We start from the raw sequence: 27,857 nt of genomic DNA on the forward strand, positions 1-27,857 counted from the left end.
CTTTCGTCCTTCTAGACTTCTTCAGGTCTGTATACAAGAACCCTAAAAACCTATATAATTGTATAATTAGTTAGTATTGTTATTACCATCATTTTGAATAAAGTGGAAAAAAGATAACCAGAAAAAAAAAAAAAAAAAAAAAATATATATGTGTATGATGATGGAAACAAAATATACACTTAAATTTCAAATGTTTTAAAATGGTATTTAAAACCAATTTGTAGAAAAAATAAAATAAAATACAATTAGTCATGTAAACAATGTGGCAATTTTCTAAGTTCCAGTGCACTTTTAATTGAACAGTAGTAGTTTAGCTTTAATTGCCACATGAGTTCATGTTTCTCCAGAATATTCAGGATGTCTCCTTCAAGATCACCCATGTCTATGTGATCCAGGATCTGGAACTTAAAACCTGTGTGTCTTTTATGAAGAGAAAGGTGTTTGGCTAGTGCATTATTTTTACATCCAGAGCGGATTTCTGACAGATGACATGAAATCCTTCGCTTGAGTTTATTTACAGTCTTGCCCATATAGAATGCATCACATTCATTGCACTGTGCCCTGTAAATTACTTTTTTAGTTTTACAGTCACCCCCTGCACTGGTTTGAATGATCTTCTTTAAATAAGGGCAATAAAAACTATCACCTTGCTGTATAAATATACAAAATGTACAATTAGTTTCACATCTTTTAGTGCTTTTCTCACATGGTCTAGGTTTAAATTCAATAAAACTTCTAATATTCCTTGCCTTCCTATAAACAAATTATGGGACTTCACCTAAGATGTTAATCAGAAAAGGGTTTCCTGTGACAATGTCCCAGTTTTCTTCAATAATATTTTTGATACTGTGATAATCCAAAGTGTATGTCAGGATGCAGCTATTTTTGCATTTGTTATTCTCTGTGGGATTATTTAACATTTTTCTGCTGGGGAGGTTGAGTGAAGGTGCTTCAGTCCTTTTCAGTTCTATAATGGGTTCCAGGATGTTTTTTAACATCTGACTTTCATAGCCTCTCACTAGAAAATCATTCTCTAAGTTGTTCAGGTTTCTCAAAAATGGTTCCATCTCTGTGCTAATTCGAGCTAATCTATAGCCTTGGGATTTCACTACATTATACTTGGTTTTTGTAGGATGTAGACTTTTACTGTGGAGTAATAATTTAACCCTCGTTGGTTTTCTGAATAGATCAGTGGTGATTCTGTTATTGTTGGTGTCCATGGAAATCTGCATATCTAAGAAAGTGGTTGAAGTACAGCTATGGGAAGAGGTAAGCTTCAGGAAGGGGGTTGTTTGATTGAGGTAAGTGATAAAATCTCCAAGCTGCAAAGTGTCACCTTCCCACACAATAAAGACATTGTCAATAAAATGTAAATAGCATGTGATATGCTGCATGTAGTCTGTGTTGTTTAACACAAAGTCCTCCTCCCATTTGCCCAGAGCTATGTTAGCCATGGCAGCCCCCATTGCTATACCAGTTTTTTGTTTGTAGTGTTTACCATTGAAAGTAAAGAAATTGAAGTCCAGTACAAGATTAATGAGCTTGCTTAACTTTTGCAGTTGTGCCTGTGTACCCTGATTATGTTTCTTAAAAGACTCCATAGCTGCTGTTATACAGTAATTGTGAGGGAGCACTGTGTACAAGGATTCCACATCAATAGTTATCAAAATACTGTTAGCTTCCACTGTAATGTTTTTTATTTTCTTAAAAAAATCCATTGAATCTCTTATGTATGACTTATTCTTTTCTGCTAGAGGTTTCAGCAAGTAATCAAGGTAAATGACTGTGGCTTCAGTAAGGGAACCTCCATTTGCTACCACCGGTCTATAAGGTGGGTCTTCTCTGTTCTTGTGTGGCTTTGGTATTCCAAAATTAAGGTAAACGTGGGCATGGGCTCCATAAATAATTATAAAGATTTTCAGTGATAAGTTTTCCTTCCCATAATGTGGTGAGATTAGTGTTCCATAAATCATATGCTCTTTTTATGTCATCCATGGCAAATAACTCATAAAATCTGTTATCCTCCAACATGTTCTCTATCTTTTGGTTGTAGCTAGTGGTATCAGTCACAAGTATACCTCCTCCCTTGTCTGCCTTCATTACATACCTGGATTTATCATTGCCTAGCTCAAGCAATGCTTTTCTTTCTCCCTGTGTTAAGTTATAAAGTCTTTTCTTTGGAGGTTTTTTTAAGCAGTTTCCTGATATCCATCTCACATTTCACTTCGAAAGCAGCTAGTGTTTGATGTAGTGGTGGACAATAGCTGCTAGGCCTTTTTATAGATTCATCAATAGGCTTATTTTCAGTGTCATTACTTTTGCCATGAAACTGTACCCTTAAGTTGAGCTTCCTCACAAATATTTTAAGGTCTATCAGTACTTGAGCAACCTCACTCCTGCAGCTTGGTAGAAAAGTAAGTCCTTTGGACAACACACTTTTTTCCTCTTCAGTCAGTGCTTTAACAGAGTGGTTCCAGATAAGTGGAGCACCTGTTATTGTGGTACCTGTTGTTGTTGTTGTTATTGTACCTGTTATTGTGGCTGTTTCCTCTGTCTGAGCCTGGGACCTGGATTGTAGTGGGGTTCCAGTCGGGATTGCCCAGGTATTGTATTTCCCTCACCCCTGTCCACTGTTTGTTTCTCCTGTCTCCCTGGGAGTTTGTGGATAGAGTATGAGACCTCTGTAATTCCTCCTCTGCTTTCTGGAATCTAGGTGGGTTGTAGTAGTATTCCTCACTGTGGCTGTGGTATGGGGGGACCTGGTAAGAGGGACAAGCTCTGGGGCTCTGGTGGTGGTCATTGTTCTTGTTCTGGTACTGGTGCTGGCTTTGGTATTGGTGTGGTGGTTGATGTCTGTGCTGTCGATATTGGTCTTCCAAATATACTAATAAAAGACTATCTACTGAACAGAAAGATATAGACAAATCTATATCCTTTAAAGATATTCACACACAAATTAACAAATTAAAACAAAATAAAGCCCCAGGAAATAATGACATAATTCCAGAAATGTATAAAATATTACCTAATCTGGCACTAAAATTACTTCATGAAGTCTTTAACCTTGCACAAAACTTTATCAAAACCCCACCTTCTTGAAAATACACTTTTATTTCTCCCATATTAAAACCTAACAAAGATCCAACCAAATGTTATTCATATAGACCCATTTCTTTACTCAGTGTAGATTACAAAATGTTCATGTCCATTTATGCTGATAGATTAAAACAATTTTTACTTAATTTGATTGACGATGATCAAACAGGATTCATAGTAAATAGTAATTCATATGATAACATAAAAAAGACTTTAATTTTGATTGAATCAGTTAAAAGATTAAATAAAATTTTGACATTAATTAGTCTAGATATTAATAGTGTGTTTGATTCTATTAAGTGGAATTATTTATTTATCCTATTAAAAGAACTGAATTTTTCTAATAAATTTATAAATTTTATTACTCAGTTATATATAGATAGTCAAGCATACATTAAAATTGGCACAAGTATATCACAAAATATACCATTAGTTAAAGGCAGTAAACAAGGATGTCCGTTATCCCCTTTATTATTTACACTAATTATGGAACCATGGGCAAACTTAATAAGATGGGATAACAATATAACAGGTTATAATTTAAATTCCACTTCATTATATAAAATACAGTTGTTTGCTGATGACATTCTTCTCACCCTGGCTGATGAAAATACATCTATTTGAGCCCTCTTTAACAACATAAATCATTTTCAAAGGAAATCTGGTCTAACTTTTAATAATAATAAAACACAAATTCCCTTAATTGGCCCAAAACATTTAATTTACAAGATGATTATAAAAAATATCTAACACAATACGATCAAATTCTTTATTTAGGCATTTCAATAGCTAAAAATATTAAGGATATTCTACAAATTAACTATAACAATTGTCTTACAATAATTGAAAATTTAACAAAGAATTGGAATAGAATACCTTTCTCTATGGATGAAAGACTCACTATTATTAAAATTATTTTACTCCCTAAAATTCTTTACATTATTCACTCCATCTCTATACCTCCCCTGTACTGGATAATTAAAAAAAATAAATGCTTTTTTTTTTTTAATTTTTATGGTTTTCAAATAAATCTAGAATTGCTTTATTTCACCAAATGAAAAACTGGGATAATGGAGGTATAGCATTGCTTAATTTAGAATTTTATTCAATTTCATGTATGGTAAAAGTGATTTTTCTCTTAATTGATACTAATTATCAAGCTAAATGGAAAAAAATGTTTGAAATATTAATGTTGGATACTATAAAAATAACTCTCAAAAACTGTTTTTTATAAATAACCCATCAATTTGGGTCCTAAAAGATCAGCTTTCCACCTTTTGTTCCCTAAAATTTAAAAGTAATTATTTAATTCTTTTGTTAAAATCTTTTAGAAATTTCATATTTAAGTATAATGTTTATAAAGACTGGTTATTCCTTCTCTTTGACATAGCCTACTCATCAGGTATTCATTTTACCTCTGATTCTAATAAAATGTGTATCTTTAAACATAAAAACTTATCCTATTGGTATCAATTGATGTCAAATAATGTTTTGAAATCAGTTAATTTACTAGATGTTGAATTCAGATTTGGATCCCTTTATTGGTTGGAGTTACATGAAGGAAGGAATTTTATACAAAATAAAATTGATTTAATGACCCCTTCAGTTAAGAAAGTTATGCCAAACTTAATATATTACTTGATTTTATCTCTTCAGAATAATTCTCCTTCCACTAATAAACCCTCACAAATATATAAAGCTATTAAATCAGATTTAGATGTCTACTCTGACAGTTACTGGAACTTTTTCTTTTCCATTAATAATTATTCTCCCACAGACAAAGACAAATTCAATATTTTGAAATCATCTAGTATGACTACTTCCTCGTTAAGATGGAAAATATTTTCCTGGAAATATCTAAATAGATCCTTTATTACTCCTCTTACATTGAGTAAAATTGGGAAAAAAGATATAAACTGTTGGAGATGTAATAATAAAGTAAATGCTGATTGGTCTCACATGTTCTATGATTGTAATGAACTGAAAAAATTTTGGGATGATATAAATGCTTTTATGTAAGCTATTATTACAGACAACTTTACTTTAACTAAAGCCTTAATATTAATACTCCAGTTCCAGCTTGTATTAAGGTATCTGATTACCCTTTGATTTGGTCTATGCTAGTCATAGCAAGAAAAATTATCACTAGAAATTGGAAATCTAATTCCTCTCCATCATTACAAGAATTTAAAAATCTTCTTAATGAAGTTTCTTGTTTGGAAAAACTGACTATCGAGAATAGAATTTCTAAAAATACTTCTTCTCTACACAGTTGGAATAAAATATATGATTTTTTACAAAAGTAGTTCTGTATTATAGTATGTATCATGTATATATTTATAAATTATTTTAAATGTATTGATTTATGGTGAACATATTGTATATAGTTATATATTGTTTTGTTGTTATCTTATTACTTCATGTAAAATTAATTGTATTTGTCTTTTTTTCTTTTCTTTTTAAAAAAAGAAAAAAAGAGTTCATTTCATTTAACTTTATTGTATATTAAGTTTCTCAAATAAAATTGTTTTGTAAAAAAAAATAAGTAAATGGAGAAGAACTGAAATGACACCTAATGAGGAATTTGTGATATCAAGTATAGTTAATAAAGAAGCAAATAAAGTTACTTTGCAGATATTGAAAAACCTAATGTTTTTAATGTTTTAGCCAATGAGGATGAAAACAAGACCAGGGAGTACAAAAGCAGAATGAAGTCAAAATTTTGGAAATGACTGTAAAAAAGAAAAAAATACACTGAAAGTGCATGCTGTATGTTGAAAAGTATGAGAAAAAGCTTTAGTATTTTATCATTTGAAGTTAACAGTCTTAAGTTACTGTTTAATACACTGCCCATTTTCAAGTGGTTAGAGTTTGCTAGAAATATATTACTTGTTTTGCTAGAAATTTGATCACTTTGAATTTTATATGAAGTTAAGGTATTGATAAGCACTAGGAAGTATGTGTTGTTACAGAGAAAATGGTGATATAAAATAAATAGAGGGTCTGTATTATCAGAACAAACACAAAATGTCGAGCACCAGTTTGTCAACATGTTTTAAGTGAACATTCGCTCTTATAAGCGAAAGCTCTAAAGATCCAAACTGTTAAGTTTGAAATGTCATAGTTGGCCAACACACCAAAATGCAAGTGAAAGCTCTAAAGATCTAAAATGTTCAGTTCGAAATATAATAGTTGGCCAACACATGCAAATGTAGCAGTGACAAAGATGTGTACATTATGAATTATGCATGTTTACCTTAATTTTAGTGTGATTTTGGAGTTGGTGTATATAATTAACATGGGGTGCAGGGGGACACAGCCCCACCAGCAAAAATTTGAGAAAAATTTGTGTATGTGTGTTAACTGGTTTGTGTTTCAGGAAAGTGCCATTTTGGTCAAGTATGATTTTGGAGATTTACTGTTGGCAATTGGTATGGTTACTTCATTTACTTTACAAACAGGAAGGATTGTAGCATATATTTAGGGTGTTCATTACAAGTGAAATTTACTGTGTTTGCAGTTCATGTTCAATGCAGCAGTGGGGGATTGGTGTTGGACAACTAAAATATTTTTAGTATGTCAGTTTCAACTTTGTCGGCTATCACTTATAAGAGCATTCACTTAAAATGCGTAGACAAAGATGTGTTCGATATATTAAGCTTTCATTCTTATAATATAGATGCTAAATTGATACCAATGTAATAGACTCTGGAAGAACATTGGCTTGGGATTTTTGGAGTAAAGATGTGTCTTGTTTAGGATTTATGCCCCTGATAAAAAAATAGTGAAGAACTTTTTTTGAAAAAGGTTTACTTATAAATGAGACAATATATTATTTAAAACTGATCTTGTTTCCTGTAGGAAGGTTTTAGAGGAAGTGAGAAAGACATTTGATTAGTTTTTAAGATCATGCATAGAGTTGTTTCGATCAACAAACAGATTTGTAAGAAGAAAGGTAAAAATGAATAGAGATTGCTTAATATGGTGCTAGAAGAAAACAGCTAAAGGAACATATCTCAGTGGATTGTAGAGCGATCCTTTTACTGATTTTTTTATATAATATTTGGTAGTTTGGTGAATTATTTTTAAAATGAAGATAAGTAGACAATATAAAGACTAAAATAGTTTACAATAATATTCTGAATGTACAGAATATTGACATGTTATTAGAGAACTGAATACAAGTTTAATGGGTAACAGTAATTATTCTTTTATGAAGAGTCCAACAAGTTGAAAAGAAAGGAACTTGAAACATTGACATTTAAGGCAAAAGTATGGGATTCAAGGAAGGGTATGCACTATGTTAAATTATTTATTGAAGAACAATAACTTTACGGAAGATTTATTAAATAACAGGATTATGGAGAAACACATTCAGAAAGGCATTATGTAGGTTATAGAACATTTCTTTTTAAAACATATTAAAAAGTGTTGATAAAAATGTTTAGAGTATAAAAGAAGGTAAAGAGCTGTTGATTAAGGAAATTGATTTAGCCAATCAATAGGATACTTTAAAGGGGACTATTTAAAGTGTTCAATAGAAGATAATGAGATCTTGACTAAAGAAATTATATAATCTGAATAATATGATGCTTTAAAAGTGGTTAATTTAAAAATGCACCAAAGAAATGGCCTTACCTCTTGATTTTACAAAATCATGAGCAAAAATCAGAAAAGATATTTCTTGTAAATTATGAATGAATGTTATAAACTCTGGATTTCTAAAGAAGTATGTGTAAATTACATTTACTTTATATTGATAAAGGAAAATAAACAAAATCTGAAAACATATAAAATAATGTTCATAAATTGCTAATGGAGTACTTTAGTAATTTAGGAGTGTGAATGTACTTCGGATAGATGATGTAGTTATGATTGCAATGTATCCTAGTAAGAGTTCTGTAAATGTATTTCAATATGTTTGTGTTTCTATCTGTTGTGGGTATTTTCTCCCCTTGTACATAATTACTTATCATCTACTGTAAAAAGTTTAAGGTGTGTATTGTGGAGCCTTTCTCCCCAACTCATTCTAAAATATTTAATCTGTCGCAGGGTTTTTCTCCCCTTGTATATAATTACTCAGCTACTGTTTAAATGTTCCTGAATTTGTTGTAGAGCATTTCTCCCCAGGCCTCATTTACACTTTCCTGGTTATCAAAGGACAAATAAATGAAATATGTGCTATTTCTAAGGTTACAGGTATAAGAAGTTTGTTATTGTAGGTAAAAGTATTGAGCATGGCTATTAAAGAAAGATTAACTGATTAAACGTTTATGTGTGTGTGTGTGTGTGTGTGTGTGCGTGTGTGTGTGTGTATGCGTATGCTGAGTAATCTAACTTGTAAGAATATGTCCACCTGAAAAATGAGAGCAGAACCAATGCATGGTCCAGGTTCAATTGAAAAGCAGAGTGAATCAGGCTGCTCACATAAAAAGTTTTAGTTTTAATGGAATATAAACACTTTTGCAATACAACTGATTGGTTCATCAGACTTTTATCAGTTCAGGCCTTTGCCATAATCAGCTTGCATTCGGATAATCCATTTAGCTTCTACAGCTTCTGTAAAATTTTTAATATCACCCTTCTGATTACGTTCTATAGTAACATTCACTACCATAAACTTAAAAGTGTTCTCTCTTCCCATCTGTTTAACATGTTTAGCTAATGCATTATTAGGGGACAAAATCCTAATGTCATAAATATGACAAAATGCACTACAGAGTTGGCATGTCGCTAAGTGGACAACATGGTTGGTATTACAATCAGCCCCAACTTTGAATGTAAAAATGTTGCCCTGTATCAGGATGTAAAAATTCAGAAATGTCACTAATATATAAATATAAATATATATACACACACATTACTAGGTATAACTATTGATAATAACCTCAACTTCGACTCATCATCATAACACCATAAAATTAGTTAATCCATTTACACTAATCTTTCCAAAAACAACATGAAAAACTAGAAACATCCTATCATAACATAGCTAGATTCGCTGCTGGATCTCCTTTTCTTTTCATCACTCAAACCTAAAGAAAAAGGCTGGATAGATAGAACTTCCCTAATTAATTATACAACAGATCTTAATTGCTTATAAGATTCTATATCTATATCAGACAACCAACACACCAATACTTTCTAGCCTTTCTTTACAACAACCTGAAACACAACAACTTCTCTAATAAACTTCTCTAATACTAACTATACTAAACCTAACAATAATGCAGCATTTTTTTTTCCATTACTTTTGAATAAAGGAATAAAAGCATATAAAACCTCTTTTCTTCTCTTCCAACTTCTTTCTTCTTCTTAAAACTTTAAAAGTTTATCTCAATAAACACTCAATAAACACTGGCACTAATCCAGACTAATGCTAACTTAATAATAACTCTCTAACAAAAAAAAAAAAAAAAAAAAAATATATTTTTTTTTTTATTTTTTTTTTTTTATTTTTTTTTTTTTTTTTTTTTTTATTTTTTATATGTAATATTTATATGTTTTTATTTTTGTGTGTAAATGTATAACTAGTTTCTCCCTTTCTCTCTACTGAAAAAAAAATGGACATATATAAATGTAAAATAAATAATAAAATAAAATAATATATATATATATATATATATATATATATATATATATATATATATATACAGTAGGCACAAAACTGGCATGGTCTAGTACCTATGGATAACCGTCCTTGTTCAATACCGAATCAGTTCAGATAACATATCATCCTGTGAATAGATGTCTTATTTTTAAAAGTGAAATGGGGGGTGGTGACCAAATTATCGTGTATCCCTGAAACCATTTTTAAAAATGAGAGGGCTGTGGATAGTAGTTTATTCATTCCACTACAGTTTTAAGAAATGCTCTTGATGATGTATTGTTTTATTTTATTTATATGTTGCTGTGGCTTTTAATTGGTGATTGATTTAGATGTTCTTGAGATTTGATTGGTTAGAGGTTTTTTATATAAGATGTTTTATTTGTTGACGAAAGTCTGATAAAGCAATCAGTTGTATTGCGAAAGTGCTTAAATTCCATTAAAACTTTTTATGTGAACAGCTTGATTTGTTCTGCTTTTCAATTGAATCTGGACTGTGCACTGGTTCTACTCTTATTTTTCAGGTGGATATAATCTTAGTTGTTAGTTAACTCTGGCAATTGATTATCTGGGTAGGAAGATTATAACCAATGACATTGACAGAGTAGTGATAAACCAAATGCCTTTTATTTTACTTAAGATAAGTGTCATTACCACAATCCTTTGCATAAGCATGAGGTAAGGATACATATGTTTATTTAATATCAGTGTTTGCAAGTTTGTGATGAATGTTTTGCATACTATAAGCCTCAAATGTTGATGTGGATATAATGGAAGCACATTGTTTTGTTTTAAATTAAAGGATATTTGAAGAAAGATTTGAAGAGTGAAGCAATATGGATTCAAATCAGTTTATCCAGACTGTAGACAGCAGAGATAACACAAAATTAAATGAACTATAGACTGTAAAAAAGTGAAAATATTTTGAACTTTGATTTAAGGTCCTCATTTACACAGCATTCTTATTATGTTAATTGCTCGTACCCCAGTTATGTTAATGGATTATCACATAATAAGCAGCATATTATAACACTGCTTATGCCATTTGTTAGATCCAGTTTTGAACACTAAAAGGAATACAGTACATAAACCTACAGTAACTGTCAAGGTACCAAAATTATTTGTACAAAATAGGATTACAACCGAAATCAACAGCAGAGCCCATAAAATCAAAATTAGAAAATTAGACTTCTATAAATAATGAAGTAGCTTACATGTTAAGTACATATTTTTTCAGGGGGACATACTTTCCAGCATTCCTTAAATATAATAATACCATGCTTAAATCTTGTGCAGCAACCACAAACCTCTCTCTCACTGGCATACATTTTGACATTGATATGTGACAAAAGTACTGTGCATTGCTAATGTAACTTGTTTAACAAGAGTTGTCCATGTTGTACTTATTCATAACCATATCAGTTACATGAAATACTGCCAAAGTATGCAATATGTCAGTACCTAAACCTAATGTCCCTACTAGCTGTCAAAGTTTCATTTATCAAGTATATTTGTAGCGAAGAGCACTGCTTGTTTCTTTCTTTTAGTGAAGTTCTTCCTATTGTTTTGTTTTAATGCCTATTTTCTAAGAATGCTTTCACTGAAAGGGTGAAATGCTTTGAACAGTGATGAGTTCTGTTTATGTAGATTGGTTGAAGGGATGATACTTTAGGTTATACATTTCAGCTACTTTGTACTATGTAAAGGGTTGGTTTGCAGAAAGGTTTTGCCTCATTATATTGCCCTGTTTTGCATCAGATTTCCTGTAGCTTTGAGCTGGTACTGCCTCTAAAACTGTTGTTTCTCTGCAGCATGTGAATAATAAAACTAATGTAGGTGTTGGGGTTGGGGGCTAAAGCCCCTTACAGAGAAGGTATAGGGAGCATACCTGCTTCAGTGAAAAGATCTTTTGGGAATTGTGTGTGTGTGTGTGTGTGTGTGTGTGTGTGTGTGTGTGTGTGTGTGTGTGCGTGTGTGCGTGTGTGTGTGTGTGTGTGTGTGTGTGTGTGTGTGTGTGTGTGTGTGTGTGTGTGTGTGTCTGTGTCTGTGTGTGCGTGTGTGTGTGTGTGTGTGTGTGTGTGTGTGTGTGTGTGTGTGTGTGTGTGTGTGTGTGTGTGTGTGTGTGTGTCTGTGTGTGTGTGTGTGTGTGTGTGTGTGTGTGTGTGTGTGTGTGTGTGTGTGTGTGTGTGTGTGTGTGTGTGTGTGTGTGTGTGTGTGTGTGTGTGTGTGTGTGTGTGTGTGTGTGTGTGTGTGTGTGTGTGTGTGTGTGTGTGTGTGTGTGTGTGTGTGTGTGTGTGTGTGTGTGTGTGTGCGCATGTGTGCACGTGTGTGTGTGTGTGTGTGTGTGTGTGTGTGTGTGTGTGTTTGTATTTCACATTTACATTTTATATGTATGTATGTATGTAGGTAGCTATGTATAGGTCACTTTCTTTACTGTTTTGTGATGGATATGTAATTCTATCATTTCTGTTCAATAACTATGCATTCACTTCTTTTTTTTTCATTGTGGAAGCACAGATATACCAAGAAAGAAGCAATGTGGTATGTTACATGGCCATTCAGAACTGTTGTGATTCAGTACAGCATTTAAGAGTATTCTTCTAGGCTAAAGATAGATGATTATGACCGAGCCTGTAATGAGAGCCAAGTTGTTATTTATCGATAAAACAGCTGTCAAAAAGTTTACCTCATGAGCAAAATGAATAAAAATACAAGAGGTGAATCTTGACATCCAGTTTGAGAACACTGATGGAAGATGTCTCATCATAATTTTTTGTAAAACATGTAGATTTACCTGTTCCATGTACTTTCAGTTAAAGAGAAAGAGGAAGAAAAAAATTAAGGATGGTTAAGTGTTTCACAAGTTAGAAAGCTGTAGCACAGTGGTACTGTACAGGTCTTTGTAGTACATAGAGCTGTTGCAGTGTACTGCATGATAGGGACAGAGAGAGAGAGAGAAAAAAAATAAAAACACTAAAGTAGACAAAGCTTTTTATGCTATTGAAAGCTGTAACACACACAGTGCTGTCTCACAGATAGAGGTCATAAGCAAAGTATAGATTGATCTTCCAACAGCTTTTAAAACTGTAGTTTACCTCATGCTGCCACGCATACAAAATAAGTTTGCCAGCTTGCATTGCATTACAGCTTTTAAAACTGCTTGTGCTTTACACTGCTATGTTCTAGCATGAGATTAGAGTATACCAACTCTGCAGAGGTTGCTTAATAAAACTTACTAAGGACCTTTTTTTGTCAGAAAAGTGTTTACATATTTATTGGGTTCCTGATAATCAGTTTATTGTCATTTGTTCTGTACATTGTTAAAGTACTGGATTTGCACGCAAGTTTTAGCCAAATGTATTCTTGTATAGAAGCTTGTGTGAGCAGAAAGGGAGCAATGTTTGACAGTAAGCAGGATTTTGAATGCATTATGCTAAGGGGTGAAATAACCTTAGGACCTGGTTATAGTGGAAGAGTTATTTTGATCCGTTTATTTATTGACCTTTTAGTAATAAACACATATACCACATGCATATTTTAGGTACAAGTAGATATGCTAATACAGAGACTAGAGACTTTCTGGTTAGCAAATAAAACTAATTTTAAAATAAAACATTTATTTGAACTACAAAACTGTGGTAAAATTAATATTAGTCCTTAGTGCATGCACTGTTTAAAAGTAAAATTCTTCTCTTGTCAATTATAACTTCCAAATATTTTAGAAGAAACAATATGTTCAGTGCCTTCCCATATGACCATGAAGGAAATGAAATAAATCAACTTCAAACAAAATCAGATGGTTCTTTTTGAAAAGTAAGTCATGCAGTCTACAGCACAAACAAAGGACTACATATTTTGTAGGCTCTGAAGTTGAAAATATGGCTAAGATCCAAAACAGATTTTTGTTGTTCATGGACTTAATAATGTCTTTGTGAATAGTAGTAGTCTATGTCTGAGTAATAAGAATTTGTTTTTTTTAATCCCTTCCTAAGCAGTAATTAATTAAAATTAGCTTTGAACTTCATGTCATTAACAGTGTCCTTTGCCAGTAACAAGTGCAATTTTCAGTGGCCTCTGTATCGTTTGCCACCTTATAATTTCTTTGTACAGGAAACAGCAAAAAAAGTGTTCTTTGGTTTAAATAATGACATGTTAAAATTATTTTAAAGACAACAGTTTTAACGTGCTTAATTTTCCAGACATTGAGTCATATCAATTCAGAAATACCAGAGTTTGTAAAAATACTGAGCTTGAAAGAGCATTTAGTGTTAGTTGTGTGTTTTTTTCTGTGGAGGCACATGCTTGTAATGTGGATATGTGTATCCATGAGTATGTGTCTGTCTGTATGTCTGTCTGTCTTTTGGGCAACAGTCCAGTGACTGAGGCCAGCACACAACACAGACCGCATACACCAGAAACAGAAAGACTAGATCATATATCACTTGATTAAGTTATGTGTCAAATTAACTCAAGTGTCTGCTTATTTCAATAAAATACTTATAACTTTCCTCAAACTATTTCTTTTTTAAGTTTTTATAAAAGTTCTTATTGCATTGAATCACGTGTTTGCATTAGTGAGATTGGACACTTTCAAATAGCATTACCCAATTTTGCAAGGCAAAGATGGGTAAGAATTTTTCATTGCAACTATATATTTTTCAGGAGTTTGCAAAACAAGTGAGTGTTGAAGATGATAAAATATATTGCTGCAGCTTCTAATTCTGAAGGATAAGTGTTTAAACTTGTAAAAGGTTACACTTATTATGATAACATGTTTACTTTTATACGTGGAAACAGTGTTAAGAAAAATGTATCAGCTTTTAAGAATTTTGACCCTGTTCTGTGACCCATATAATATAGGTGAGCATATTCCTTTAAACCGTTTAAGTCTACAGTTTGTTTGTAGGTCAGAAACATGTGCATTTTATATCTGCTGTTCTTTACTAATATAAAACTTAGGGAGGTATTCATAGTCTAGGGCTTCACATTTTTGTAGTGGTGCTCCATGAGCAGCTGTGCTATGAGGTTATGTAAATGACAGACTGTCAGAATGACTACAGAAATACAAAGGACCTTTTGGTGAACATGCTCCCTATTGGAAATGCATAACGTTATTAACCCATATGCAATAGGGGACAGCTACTACTCTGTTAAGGGGTTTACATGTATGCTCATGAGTTTGATTCATAGACATGAATCTATAATGATCTCATTTGCATACAATGTGTGTAAATCACCCTGAAGTTATACCAGAAAGCAGCAGGTTTCAGTCAGAATACAGATATGTGAGGGGATAAGAGTTGGTGCTTCTGTATACCTGGACATTTTTACTGAAAGCATTGCTTGGGTAAATGTTTCATTTTGATGCTTGTGCATTCATGGACATCTTAGTAAAGTGGTTGCTTGAAAAATGTTTGATTTTAGTGCTTATGCATATCTGGAAATATTACTGAAGGGGTCACTTGGGTGAAATATTTTATTTTAGTGCTTGTGCATTCCTGGACATATCACTGAAGGAGTCACTTGGGTGAAATGTTCAGTTTCAGTGATTGTGCATACATTGACATATTACCGAAGCATTTGCTTGGATGAATGTTTCATTTTGGTGTTTGCCATACTGGGATATGTTACCAAAGGGTTTGCTTCAGTGAATGTTTCATATTGGTGCTTGTGCATACAATGGCACATTACTGAAGAGGTTGGTGTGGGAAATAATTAATTTGTGGGTCAGGGAAGTGCTTATGCATACATGGTCAGAATGTTGACGTGATCTCTGGGCAAAATAATTTATTGTGTCATTTTAATGCTTGTGCATAATTAAAACAAACTAATGAAGTGGTTGCTGGGGGAAATAATTAATTTGTGTGCCAGGGAAGTGCTTGTGCATACTTGGAAAAACAAGTTTACCGATTGCAACTCTAATATCAAAGGCGAAGCACCACATTTAACAATGGATGTTCGTACCACAGGGATGGACTATGAATCACAAAACCACCTCATTAGCATACTATGCTTTACAACATTTCTGATTTGCATCCTATTATTTTTTAGGCCTTGTGCATTAGTGTAAATGGCCTCTATAAATCACACCTTTGCTACACTCATTTGTAACTAACAGGAATATCCATAGCATTTGTGCAAGTGACTATGAACACTGCCCGTAGACTATTGCCCAATTTGTACATTATCATTTGTGTACTGCTTCTATGACATACTCATCAGTAATCTAATTTTGACAAGGAGGCATGCCTCCAGCCTGATGTCACTGTAGTGTCAAGTTGCCAGTGGATAATTCCCACTGAGACAGGAGTAGCTCATTGTAGCATATTGAACTGACTCTTTAGTTTTTCACGAGCACTCATTAATGAGCCCACTTTCTGAATAAGCATTTCAGATATTGTTGTGTTGCATTTTAGAAACATCAGATTCTAAGGCATACCTTTGTCACTCTGATCAGGTTATTCTATAGCAAATAATTTTTAAAAGTGTATGGCTACCCAAGTCACTATCAAACCTTTAACAATATATACCTCTTCATAATTTTACTTTTAGAGTGTTATTGCATTTTCCCATAAATCAATATATGTTTCATCATGTAATTTGGTTAATTAAAATTTTCATGGTTTATTATAAAATATTTAAGTTTAAAAAGTGTTGGAACAGTTTCCAAAAATTTTATTTGTATAGGCCTTGATAAGAATAACTGTTACTGAGCAAATATAGCAGTAAACTCTGAAAGGAGTTTAACAGAACTTGCAAAACAAAAATTCCAAAAAGCAATTCACCGTATCAGGGATAACCCTTATGTTTACGCTGACACATCCTCTGAGCAGTATCTTTTAGTATGTTTTACAGTAAGTGTTTCCTAGCAAGCAATGTTTTTAAAGTGATGTAATTTCATTGTTGCTAATAACAATGCAGTGATGGTAGCATCACAGTTACACAAGGATTTGTCAAGGCATTTTTCTCAACTCCATGTGCAGCAAACCATTAAAATCAGTAAACTATGCAGTTTATAATTTTCTGTGGGCTCTTCTCCAAGCATCTAGGACTGTGCCTCCAAGACTGCTGTAATGCTATAGTCAACAGTCAGTATCAAGGGCTCACTGTAGAGAAATACATCTAGTATATTTAATTTCCTACAAGTATATAACAAAACTAAAATTCTAAGTAATATTATAGCAGTATCAAAAAAAATTTAAACACGTTTTGTACAGGGGCAGTATCCTCCCTACACAACACTTTTCTTTACTAATTAGGTATATTAAATATGAAATTGAATTTGTAAAACAAAATTAAGTATACTTTTGCTGAAAGGTATAGCAACCTCAGAGTTAATATATTTTGACAGTAGGTGAATGAAGATAAAATAGCACTTTGGGGAGGTACAAGTGTGAAGCCCCTTTGAATGTAGAATTGTACAAAGTTTAGCAAAAAGCAAGCTTTTCTTTGCCATTGTAATCTATGTGAGGGCAACAGTAAAATATGTAGGTTGTGTGTTCTTCTTTAGGGCCTTCTGGTAAAACAGTCACAATGCTACCAGACAATATTTCAATTCTGACCATCAAAACTGAAAAAAAAAATCACTCAAATATGCACAATATTTGAAATGTAAAATCTACATAAAAAAATATTTTTGTAGAGGACAGGACTTCCTGTACCTCCTCATCCCCGCTACTTATGTATACCACACCTGAGGTCATGTTGGGAAGAGGAAAAATCCCTGGGAAACTGCAGCCACAGTCTTCTGTGAAGAACAGCTGGTAAACATGCAGTAATGATTGATCGTACAGAGTCAGTCAGTGTGTTGAACACGTCTGGCTCCCATTTCATACGTCTACATTGTTGCAAATATTAAAGACATGCAAAATAGGTGAAATATCATTTTCTTTGTAATATACAGTGAGATAACAGAATAATTTACAAAAAACATGTATCACATGGATCCTTCACAGTGGTGAAACGTAATTCACTTACTGTTAATAATATGGATGCAATGAATACACAGTTTTTATAATGCTATTTCTGTTTCAGACATACATGATTTTAAAAAGGTCTAGAAGCAGTTCAGATGGGTCACAGTTTGATTTTCTTATTTAGTTACATTTCAGTAACTGTCTTGACCATAATTATTTAGTACATTTATAGTAGAGACCCTTTAGGCGTACAGCCCAATAGTGTATTATTAGTGCAGTTTTACTGAACTACAGACCATATTGAGCTACAGGATTAAACACATTTAGTTATCTCTACCATTCTTTCCAGAAACTTCTCAAGTTTGCAGAAAATAAGAACTGTGTCAACATAGATCTATGCAGTCAACTATCAAGAGCTCTTAAAACTGTCCAAATGTACAAATTCATGAGAAGACCCAGATCACAAATCTGAATGACAAAAAAAAAAACACTTAGTGATATGTAGCTAATGTGTAGAACTGGAAATCATTCTGTGGAGAAGAGCTGAAATTTTGTGTTATTAGTCTCCAGATAAAGTAAAAGTTGTGGTATAAAAATAGGAAAAAAAATAATAATTTAAAAAATCGGTGCATGCTTGTTTTTTTTATGATGTAAAAATTCACAAACCACAGTACATTATATGGAATTGATGCTGTAAACAAGTTAATGTGTTTTTTTCAATTATTTTCTTAGGTCAGCCACTAGTGAAGTCAAATCTGAAGTCTGCACTAGGGAATGCTGAAGTGCCTGAAGCGGCAACAGATGTATTATTAACTAGTGACAAAGGACATGTGTCAGGACAGATTGATATGAGGCACACGGCGGTAAATGGCACTCCCAGTCATGTGATTCAGTGCCCGCCTACCTCCCAGACATCGCATAAGAAACTACAATCAAACCCTTCCATCAACAGTCACAGCAGCAAGAAAAGTCGAAGCAGTTCTAAGTCAGTAGCATCTCAGATACCAGCTGATGCCCATGAGGGTATGATTATGTTATACACAGACACAACATTTGTAAAGCAAGGAGTTCTCATTAATTTATTAGGAGCTACAATAAATGGCTATAGTAATCCATGATAATTCATGCAATAGTTTTGGTTCCAAAGTAGTCATGCTACTTTTAAGTGATTCAAGAAGTCTGACAATTAAACAGTTGTCATTGTTTGCAGATGACTTAAGTACTAACTGTGCTTTGTTGCAGTATATAGAAACATTTCTTAGATGGAATTAGCATAATTATAAAAATAAATCATTGAATATGAAGAAAACCAAGTGCTTACATTGTGGTAGACAAGTTCTGTGCTGCCCTGTACACCATCAGTAAAGTACTTTATCTCATATCTCCTAGCTGTGTATACAAACCAGACTATTCACTTTTATAGATCCTGTCCATTCAAAAAACTAAAAAAAGATATGTTATAATACTAGTAAATATGCTGACAGGCCCTACAGTAACAAGAAAGTTGACTTGGAAGTAAGATTTTACTATGTACAATACTAATGTTACACTGAGTGGTGAGATGAGATTCTCATTAATTTATTATGAACTCATTAGAAATCTGTGAGTGCAGGGGCAAAGGGATTCACTGTCTAGGATGTCCGATCTGACAACACTGATACTTCACAATCCCACTCACTCTGTTAAATATAACTATTTAAATAAACTCTTGTGTCTTACTATCTAGGGAGAACTTTCTAACTGCATTCTTGTTACGCGTGCAGTACCACAGCAGTCACATAGCCATGATCCCACACAACCTCTTCTCCTACCACTGTGACCCCACTACTGTTAATGTTATCTTAGTAGTTTGAATGCATGAACCATGGGACAAATGTGCTCCTTCTCTCTCCAAATGGCAAAACAGCTTTAAGTAAAATTCACTGACAAAAAGAATACATTTCAGTTGAACAAATGCAGTCTTCAAGGTCTTTCATTCGGTCATTTATTTATTCTACAGGTAGGGGAACCATTTCAATCATGTTACACACTTATTCAGAATTATAATTTTCTTTGTAAGCAAAGCCGCTTACTCTTTTCCTGCTGGGTCTGTGCTGCTTGTATCACTTTTATTTAATTGTCTACTTCTGAGGCCATTGCGTCTCAGGGAAAAAGAGGATGCCACCCGTGGAAGGGATCACTGATAACAAACTGACTTTTAGTCACGTGTCTGCAATAAAATTTCCTACACTTGTCCATTGGTGCATTGCTAGACAACCAACAAAGTATAGCTTATCACAGTGAATTTCACTAACTGCACTATTATATATTACAAAGGACATATTTGATTCAAATTATGTAATACGTTTTTATAAAATGAATGACAGCTCTCTAGTACAGGTAAACTTGAAAGCAATACATTAACTGTGAGGAGTTTGCAGTTATTCAAAGAGTATTCTTTCGGAAGTTCGATTATAAATTGCTGTATAGAAAGGTAAGAACTTATGCTGAGATGACGAATCATCATGGGCAACTAAAACATCATGATTTTTCACCATTTTTGTTACAACTGGAGCAAAGTAATGTAACATAGGCCATATTATGTGCAGTAGTTTTGCTTGCTTCTATTTGTTTGAATGGCTGAGCTACAGCTCTACTTTTTGATCCCTTTCTGAATCTGATAAGGTGTGACTGAAACATTCCTTTAAAATGTAGAGTGGATATATGGATGATCCATAGGCCTACTAGGCTAAAAAATCCATAAAATGTTAAGTGTAGATGTAATTGCCATTTTTAGCATGAATGGACACCAGGCTATTGTTACAAATTAAATGGGCATTTTGTTACAGCAGTTTTTACTGAGTCTTACTTTATGAAGGAGATAGCAGTTTTATTGAAAGAAGGCTGGTTTTGTAAATTACAATAATATTATATTTCTGATTTTTTGTGATAAAGAAAAAAGTTTTGTTGCGTGTAACTGTTATGGTACTTTAGGATTACTTCAAAAGAGGAAATGCTGTTTTACTCTGAGATACTTAAGTCTGAGAGGTAAATTTCTAAAATTAGAAATGCCAAGACACCCTTCTACATAGGGGTAGAACAGTTCTGCTTCCTTTTTAGAAAATACTGCTTTTTTTGCAAAAGCAGTTTATCAATAAGCCTATTCCAGTTGGTTTGTTTTCCTGAACTGAGTATCTGTGACTGCCTCTTTTGCAAAATAAACCATGGTCTGTATATCATCATACCATTACTATGATTTTCCAATATTTTTTTCTTTTCCAGCCAACACAGTGCTGGATTCCACGTACATTTTGAAAAATGCTAACAAGCTCTGACAAGTTTTATAAAGCCCTCTGCAAGAGCTGAGCAGATTGTTTAGTTTGATTTCAGTGTGTTTTCCTCTTTAATAGAAAATGAAACCTTGTGTAACTGCATAACCATGGCTTTGTGGAAATGTTAATAATTTTTCTTTTGATATTGATATTGGTTTGGGAAAACTACTGTGTCCTAGGCCGTGATCCTCAGAGTCATTTCACTGCCCCCCCTTAAAGTATCTTAAAATATAAACTTCTAAAATCTCAGTGCCTCCAGGCCTATGGTCACTTGAGCCATTTCACTGGCAGTAAAGATTTTATAGTATAAAAAATGCACACAAAATCAACTCAGTAAACAATTCACTTAGAGCAGCTTGGCCACGAGAGTATGCAAGAAATATGTACTGTTCTCATGGGTATGGGCTTACACAATCAACACCCGTGAATAGGTTTCATACTGAACACTCCTCTGAGCAAACTCTTTGGCACATATCTCCAGATCCCCTTTCTCACCATTGTCTTTCTGTTTCCTGAACCTGCCTGTCCTCACTTGCCCACCGTAGCTATACTTTCAAGAGAATCTTATACACACACAAACATTTAATTTCTTGGAATACAGCAGACTTCTGTCTGAGCTGAAGGTAGTAAACTGCCACAAGCCCAGGTTACCAGGCTGGGAACATCCAGTTACTTTTACATTCTTGTTAATAAGCCAAATAATTATAAACTCAAATGATAGTGTGTAGCAGAAAGGTCTGGCCTGTTACAGGTAGACAGCATCAACTTGCCACCCTATACCAACAAATGCCTTCTTATCAATTAATGAATGACCAAGTAGATGACCACAGGTTTTTTACAAGTGAAAAATGCTTTAATTAAGAAATAATGAGTTAAGCAGTACAACTGTCCGCAAAATATGCAGAAAAATATGTAAAGGTGTAAGGTAATATAACATAATCCTTTTGAACAAATAGATGAAGTAGATTTAAAGAAAGAAACATCAGCTGTCTACAGCTAAACATTACCCTAGGTCTTTTTACTAAAATAATTACTGACTTAAGCTAAATTGACTGAATTTTCAGAATATTATATGTAGATGCAAAATGCAGAAAGAGATAATGTCTGTGCAACACAGCATCAGGGTAGTTCTTCATTGTCTGACTCTCTGTTAGTTCATTGAAAAAAGTCGGAAGTTCACACATCTTTTCATGCTCTATTTGTTTGTGTCTTTTCGGCTTTTCCCGGTTAGGGGTCACCACAGCGGAACTCTGGTCCGCTAATGATTGCTATTTGATTTTTACGTGCTGAGTTACCAGCCCTGACACACAGCCTTCAACGAAGGTATGCCCATTCACGCAAGTGTCCATGCAGAAGACGCTCTAGCTGAGAATCGAACTGGTCAGCGTCTTACTGCGAGGTGACAACACTACCACAGCACCACCACTTTTCATGCCCTATATAAATATAAATAAATACACACACACACACACACACACACACACACACACACACACACACACACACACACACACACACACACACACACACACACACACATATTTTGCTGATTAAATCACATAGCTGTAATACAGCTGCTTCAGGCTTTCCAAGGCTTAATTGCAGCAGTTATAATTTGGTTAAGAAAGTAGTGGCATGTTTATTATCAGACACTACAGGGATATAGATTAATAAACATTCATAAAGAAGTACCTGCATGCTGCAAAAAAAGGTTTCAATGATATGATACATGACAGTGAACAAACAATGGTTGAGGACAGCCCCTGTATTTACTGCAGTGGAACTAATGCAGAGATATAAGGGGAGCCAGTGGAATAGATGCTCTTGAATTGACTGTTAAGAAAGGTATAGTTCCAGAACTCAAATGACTTGTGTGGTAACATCATAGCTAAGATCAAAAGTAAGTATATTGCTAAGGACACCAATTAGTGACTGACTTTATACATAAATGTTAAACAGTAGCTTTTCAGGAGTGACATCATGCTGTATTTAGAACTGGAACACTATAGGAGTATTATTTTATCTTTTAATTCTGGCAGGAAAATATTTATAAAAACCCTTAAACCTAGTTCCATTGTGTATCTGAAAGTGAGCAGTAACATTTTGTGACTGAAAGCAGTGGACTTATAGCTGGAAATTATTTTATGACATTTCCTGTGAGATGCTTAACTAGTCTTCTTGTGAAAATGAGTTCTGCTAAATCACACCAAGTATATTCTGCTCTGACAGAAGATGCTTAACAACTCTTTTCATTAATTCAAGATTTTAAATTGAAAATCAGGTGTTTTCAAAGAAAATGGACAATATACAGCAAAGTTATTTGATCTGCGTGAAACAAAATGAAATGCTAACTGCCATGGTCTCTTAACATGAAATGCAAATAAAAGATTGAAAACACCCTGAATAATATAATATGGTTGTCTGTCTCTAAGTAAAGAATGAGAAAATCATCCAGACTATTTATTATAACAATGTACATGGCTAAGGAAAAAGAAAGTCTCAGAAAATAGGGAAAGAAGGAACAATATTAGAATTTTTGGTGTGGCAGAAAAGCATGAGGGTAATTATATAGTGAGTTTTTAACTACATGAATACCCCAGACACTAAAATTAACAAGAAGTTTACTATGCAGCATTGGGAGAATTCATACAACTGCTGTTGCAGCATTTTCTTATAAAGTAAACAACATGTCCAAATACATAGTTGTTAAGTTTTTATATTATTTACATAAAGAACTGGTCTTAAAATCAGCTTGAAGTAAAAGTCCTATCAAGATTAGTTCAACTACTGTTGATTCTGCCAATTATTGTTCTACTAAAACTACTGAGTAAAGAAATTTTTTTTGCACTATGGTAAAAACATTAAGGAAGAACAATATAAGAACATAAATGGTATTTCCAGCAAAAATCTATTTACGTCTGTCATCTGGAATAAAATGATTTAATATATTAGCTGAAGCTGCTACCCTTCTCAAATTCAACAAAGTAATACCTGAGAAAGAAAGAGTGGAATTGATGTTTCTATTTTTGAAAACATAAGCAGACAGAGAGAATTAGACATTGGCGGCTGGTGACTTCAAATCAAAGGGGGGCTGCAGGAGACAGGTGAATGGGTGGGGTCAATGGGAAGGGGTGTGGCCAAATAAAAAGCGGAGGGGCTATGCTCAAAACCACAAAAACTGTAACTTTAATTAAATATGCTACACTGGGTGCCAAACCGTTATTATGAGAGTCCAATCAAGACAAAATGAAGTGTAGAAGAAAAAAAATATTTCAATGCTTTGGCTACATGACAGCTTACTTAATATCTAGATGGAAACAAAAAGGTTTCAAGGCATGAAAAAATAAATTACTTTTTAAATACATTACTGGAGTGCCAGTCAAAATCAAGTATAAGAAAAATAAGCAGCACTCAACTCAAACCACTTCTCCTTGCACTGCAGTTCTAATTATAATTTATATTCAGCTTTATTAAAGTACCAAGTAACATGCTGAAAGTAGCAATCTCTGTGATATCCCCACTTGTAAAAATGTTTCTTATGCAAAAAACACCTGCTGCCTGACAACTATCTACTTGTTTCATGGGGAAAACATGATCAAAGTAAAAAATTAAAAGAAAACAAGAAACAAGCTCAAGATACATTGCTTAAAGGATTATTGTACAGGTAATGGACCACACATGATAGACTGGCATTCTGTTTGGGTTACAGGTAAAGCCTGCAAAGATGACTGCAAGTCTCCAACAAATGTAATGAGCTTCTTAAAATAATGTAATCCTGTCCTTTACTACAAATACTGTCATATGCATTTCAATACCCAAGGCTTATACATTATGTAGTTATGTAAGTATTTTCTGCATGGCAACATCAGAAAGGCTTTCAATGTTGGCAGTTCTTTAACAGTATGCTTATTAAAGCTTACTGGCATCTTACAATCTCAGACAAGTTTATCTGATGGTCATTAAAGCATTGCTACTTAAACACAGAGCAACAGGCACTTTCTGAGTAATAATAAGCAAAAATCAACAGTGTAAAAATATGACAGAAACCAGAACATTCTGCAAAATCAAGGACAGAATAAAAGTAGCACTTGTGTCTACCTTGGATGGGGGGATACTCTACACATTTACACTGCATAACTGCTCCTTGCCTTGCTTGGACACATCCAGAGTCACTACATGGGAGAGTGGGGTACAACAAGTATGTCACAATTTGAAATGTCTCTGGCTGACTGTGATGGCCTTGACACATCTGTCATACCTCTCAACCTCAGAACAAGAATTATGGACAGAGCCATACATAGAAGTGAGACAAAGGCCCAAAAATAAGGACAATTTTTAAATATTGCTCTTATAAACTTAGAAAGGTAATTGAATAGTAGGTCTTGCATTAGTATGAATTTTCTGAAAGGTATGAAATCTGAAACTCAAATGTCTGTCATTATTTTCTAATTTCAGTCTTTAATGATCTGCCACTAATTTGCCAAAAAACACAATTTTATGAAAAATGGACCAAAAATGTGATGCAAAAATATAAAATAGCCACACAATACAGCTGGGAACCTGTCAAAGAAGGGACACTTTTTTAATATTTGTACTGTTAACTTGAACAGCTGACAAAATAAAAGAATCTACATGCCTTTCTAAAATAAAAGTAATCTATAACTGATTATTACAGTTATTTCTTAATTGTAAGCCCTCCACGTTTTCTTCCAAAATTGCCATTTTGTGGCGGGATTATTAGGGGAAGAGCAACATTTTGAGCCAAAATTGGGGACAGTTGAGAGGTTTGGATATGTCTAATTCTATAAAGCAATTTATTTGCATGTACCTCTTAACCTATTAATGCAGGAATTCTGGACAAGGCCAAATATACTAGAGGAACATATAAACAGTACTATAAATTGTTGTATAAACTGAGACAATTGATATAACAGGTCTTGCTTTAGCATGCATTTTTCTGAAGGTTATGAAGTTTGAAACTCAGTGTCTGTCATTATTTAGTGACTTAATTCCTAAATTATTTGCCAGAAAACTACATGTTTTATGAGGAACAAACCAAAAATAAGAAGCAAAAATCTATTCATTCTGTGAAAATCTGGACAGTTGAGAGGTATAGTTCAGCCGGGGCTGTCTTTGAGTTTGCCGCCCTTCCCCCTCACAAAATCATGGTCGAATGGAGCCTCCCCCCTTCAGCCATTCCAATGAACTTGGCTATTTCACCCCATTTACCATAAACACTAATGTGCAAACTGCTTTACTTCTACGATGATTTGGACTTCATTTGAAATTTTTATTTTGCATTTTACAGCACAAACACTAAGACATCTGCTAAATAAAGCAATGCAATCTCACAATGAAAACAGACTTAGCAATAAAACTTCTCTGCCCTTGAAACTCACATTCATTGAAACAGCATTGAAACCCACATTCAAAGAAAATACATTCTGCCAGTGGCAGATAAAGATTAACTTTGGGCTGTTTTCAAATCATAGGCCCCTTGCACACGAAACATACACATGGTCTTTGATACACCTTCCTGATTGTATTAAATTATATTCCTTGTACAATATAGTACAGTTGTTAGAGGGCGTTTTAAATTTGTTTTGAACATTTTTCCAGTAAACAATAAAACAAAATGCATGCACCAATAATTACAAAATTGCCCAATTCATAACATTTTTCCAGTAAACAATGAAACAAAATGCATGCACCCTTAATGACAAAACTGCCCAATTCCGAACATTTCTATTATAAAAGTCTGCTCAAACTTCTACAGTCCAACAGTATCAGTAAATATACACAATCTCTGAAGAAGTAAAAGTCATCTAAATAATTCAACATTAAAGAAATCTGTAACTAATGAAGAGGTTGCTGCTAGCAAACAACTTTATAGTTCATTGTTTCATCTACAAATAAAGTGCCTGCCGCCCTTGAGGAATAAATTGCCTAAGTTGCATTAAAAAAACGATAAGTTAGTAATATTGTAATAGGGAATGGATGGCAAACTGATAACAGGTTCATGGTTACTAGGTATCTTCACCAAAAAGTACTGCAGCATCCACCCCCTTTACAATGCAGTACAGTATGAGCAATGCATTTATTTACTGTGGGAGTAGAACCCACAGCCTTCTGCATTAAAAGCAAGTATACTACTTATTGTGCTATTGACAACACAAGCAGATGTAGCATAAGCAGCACTAAACTTTTGTTCCCCTGCAGCTCTCAGCTTCTTGTAAAATCTACTTGACACTCAACTGCATCTCTGAACTTTGCAGCACAAGAAATCTAGAAAAATCCAAAATTTAGGGGGGGGGGGCAAAAGACCAAAAAATAGGGACACATTTTAAACATTGCTTGTATAATGTTGGAAAGTTGTTAGAATAAAATGCTGTGTTACCACCATACATTTCACTACCAAGTAGTGAACCCAGGATCCTGTGCAAAACAGTCAGAGCAACATACCACTATGTCAAAGCATCTGTTTTATGAAAGAAAGGAAGACTGAAACTTAAATGGCTACCATTTAGTGAATTCAGTTCTCAACATAGCTGTCAACATCTTAGCACAAAACACCTGAACAAAGCCAGTAATGGGAGAATACAGCCCCCAAACATATTCAGTGAGTTCAGTTATCACTGTAGCTCTCAACCTTGGCACAAAAAATCTGGACAAATCCAATAATGGGGGAATGCAGTCCAAATAATAGGGACAAATATCCATTGAGTACACCAGAGCAAACCCACATAAACACAGGGAGGACATGCAGACTCCACACAGAAGGCACCCCAGCCAAGAATCAAACCAGTAGCTGTCAGGCAACAATGCTGCCACTGCACCACTGCACTACTGGCTGTGTTAAGCAACAAAAATACAGAAACCACAGATTTTATGAGGAACATAAAAGAACAAATATGAGGCAAAAATCTG

At 33.8% G+C, this 27,857-nt stretch overlaps 1 protein-coding gene across 1 annotated transcript in view; it reads left to right on the forward strand.

Annotated features, from left to right (window-relative positions):
* Positions 1-27,857, forward strand: part of MDFI (MyoD family inhibitor) — a 647,095-nt gene that overhangs the window by 588,304 nt on the left and 30,934 nt on the right. The window contains exon 4 of the mRNA XM_044076755.1: positions 18,352-18,642. Coding sequence (XP_043932690.1) covers positions 18,352-18,642 — 291 coding nt within the window. The remainder of the gene's footprint in view (positions 1-18,351; positions 18,643-27,857) is intronic.

This window comes from Protopterus annectens, chromosome 7.part0 (assembly GCF_019279795.1).
Source record: "Protopterus annectens isolate FY-2018-M chromosome 7.part0, PAN1.0, whole genome shotgun sequence".
NCBI lineage: Eukaryota > Metazoa > Chordata > Ceratodontiformes > Protopteridae > Protopterus > Protopterus annectens.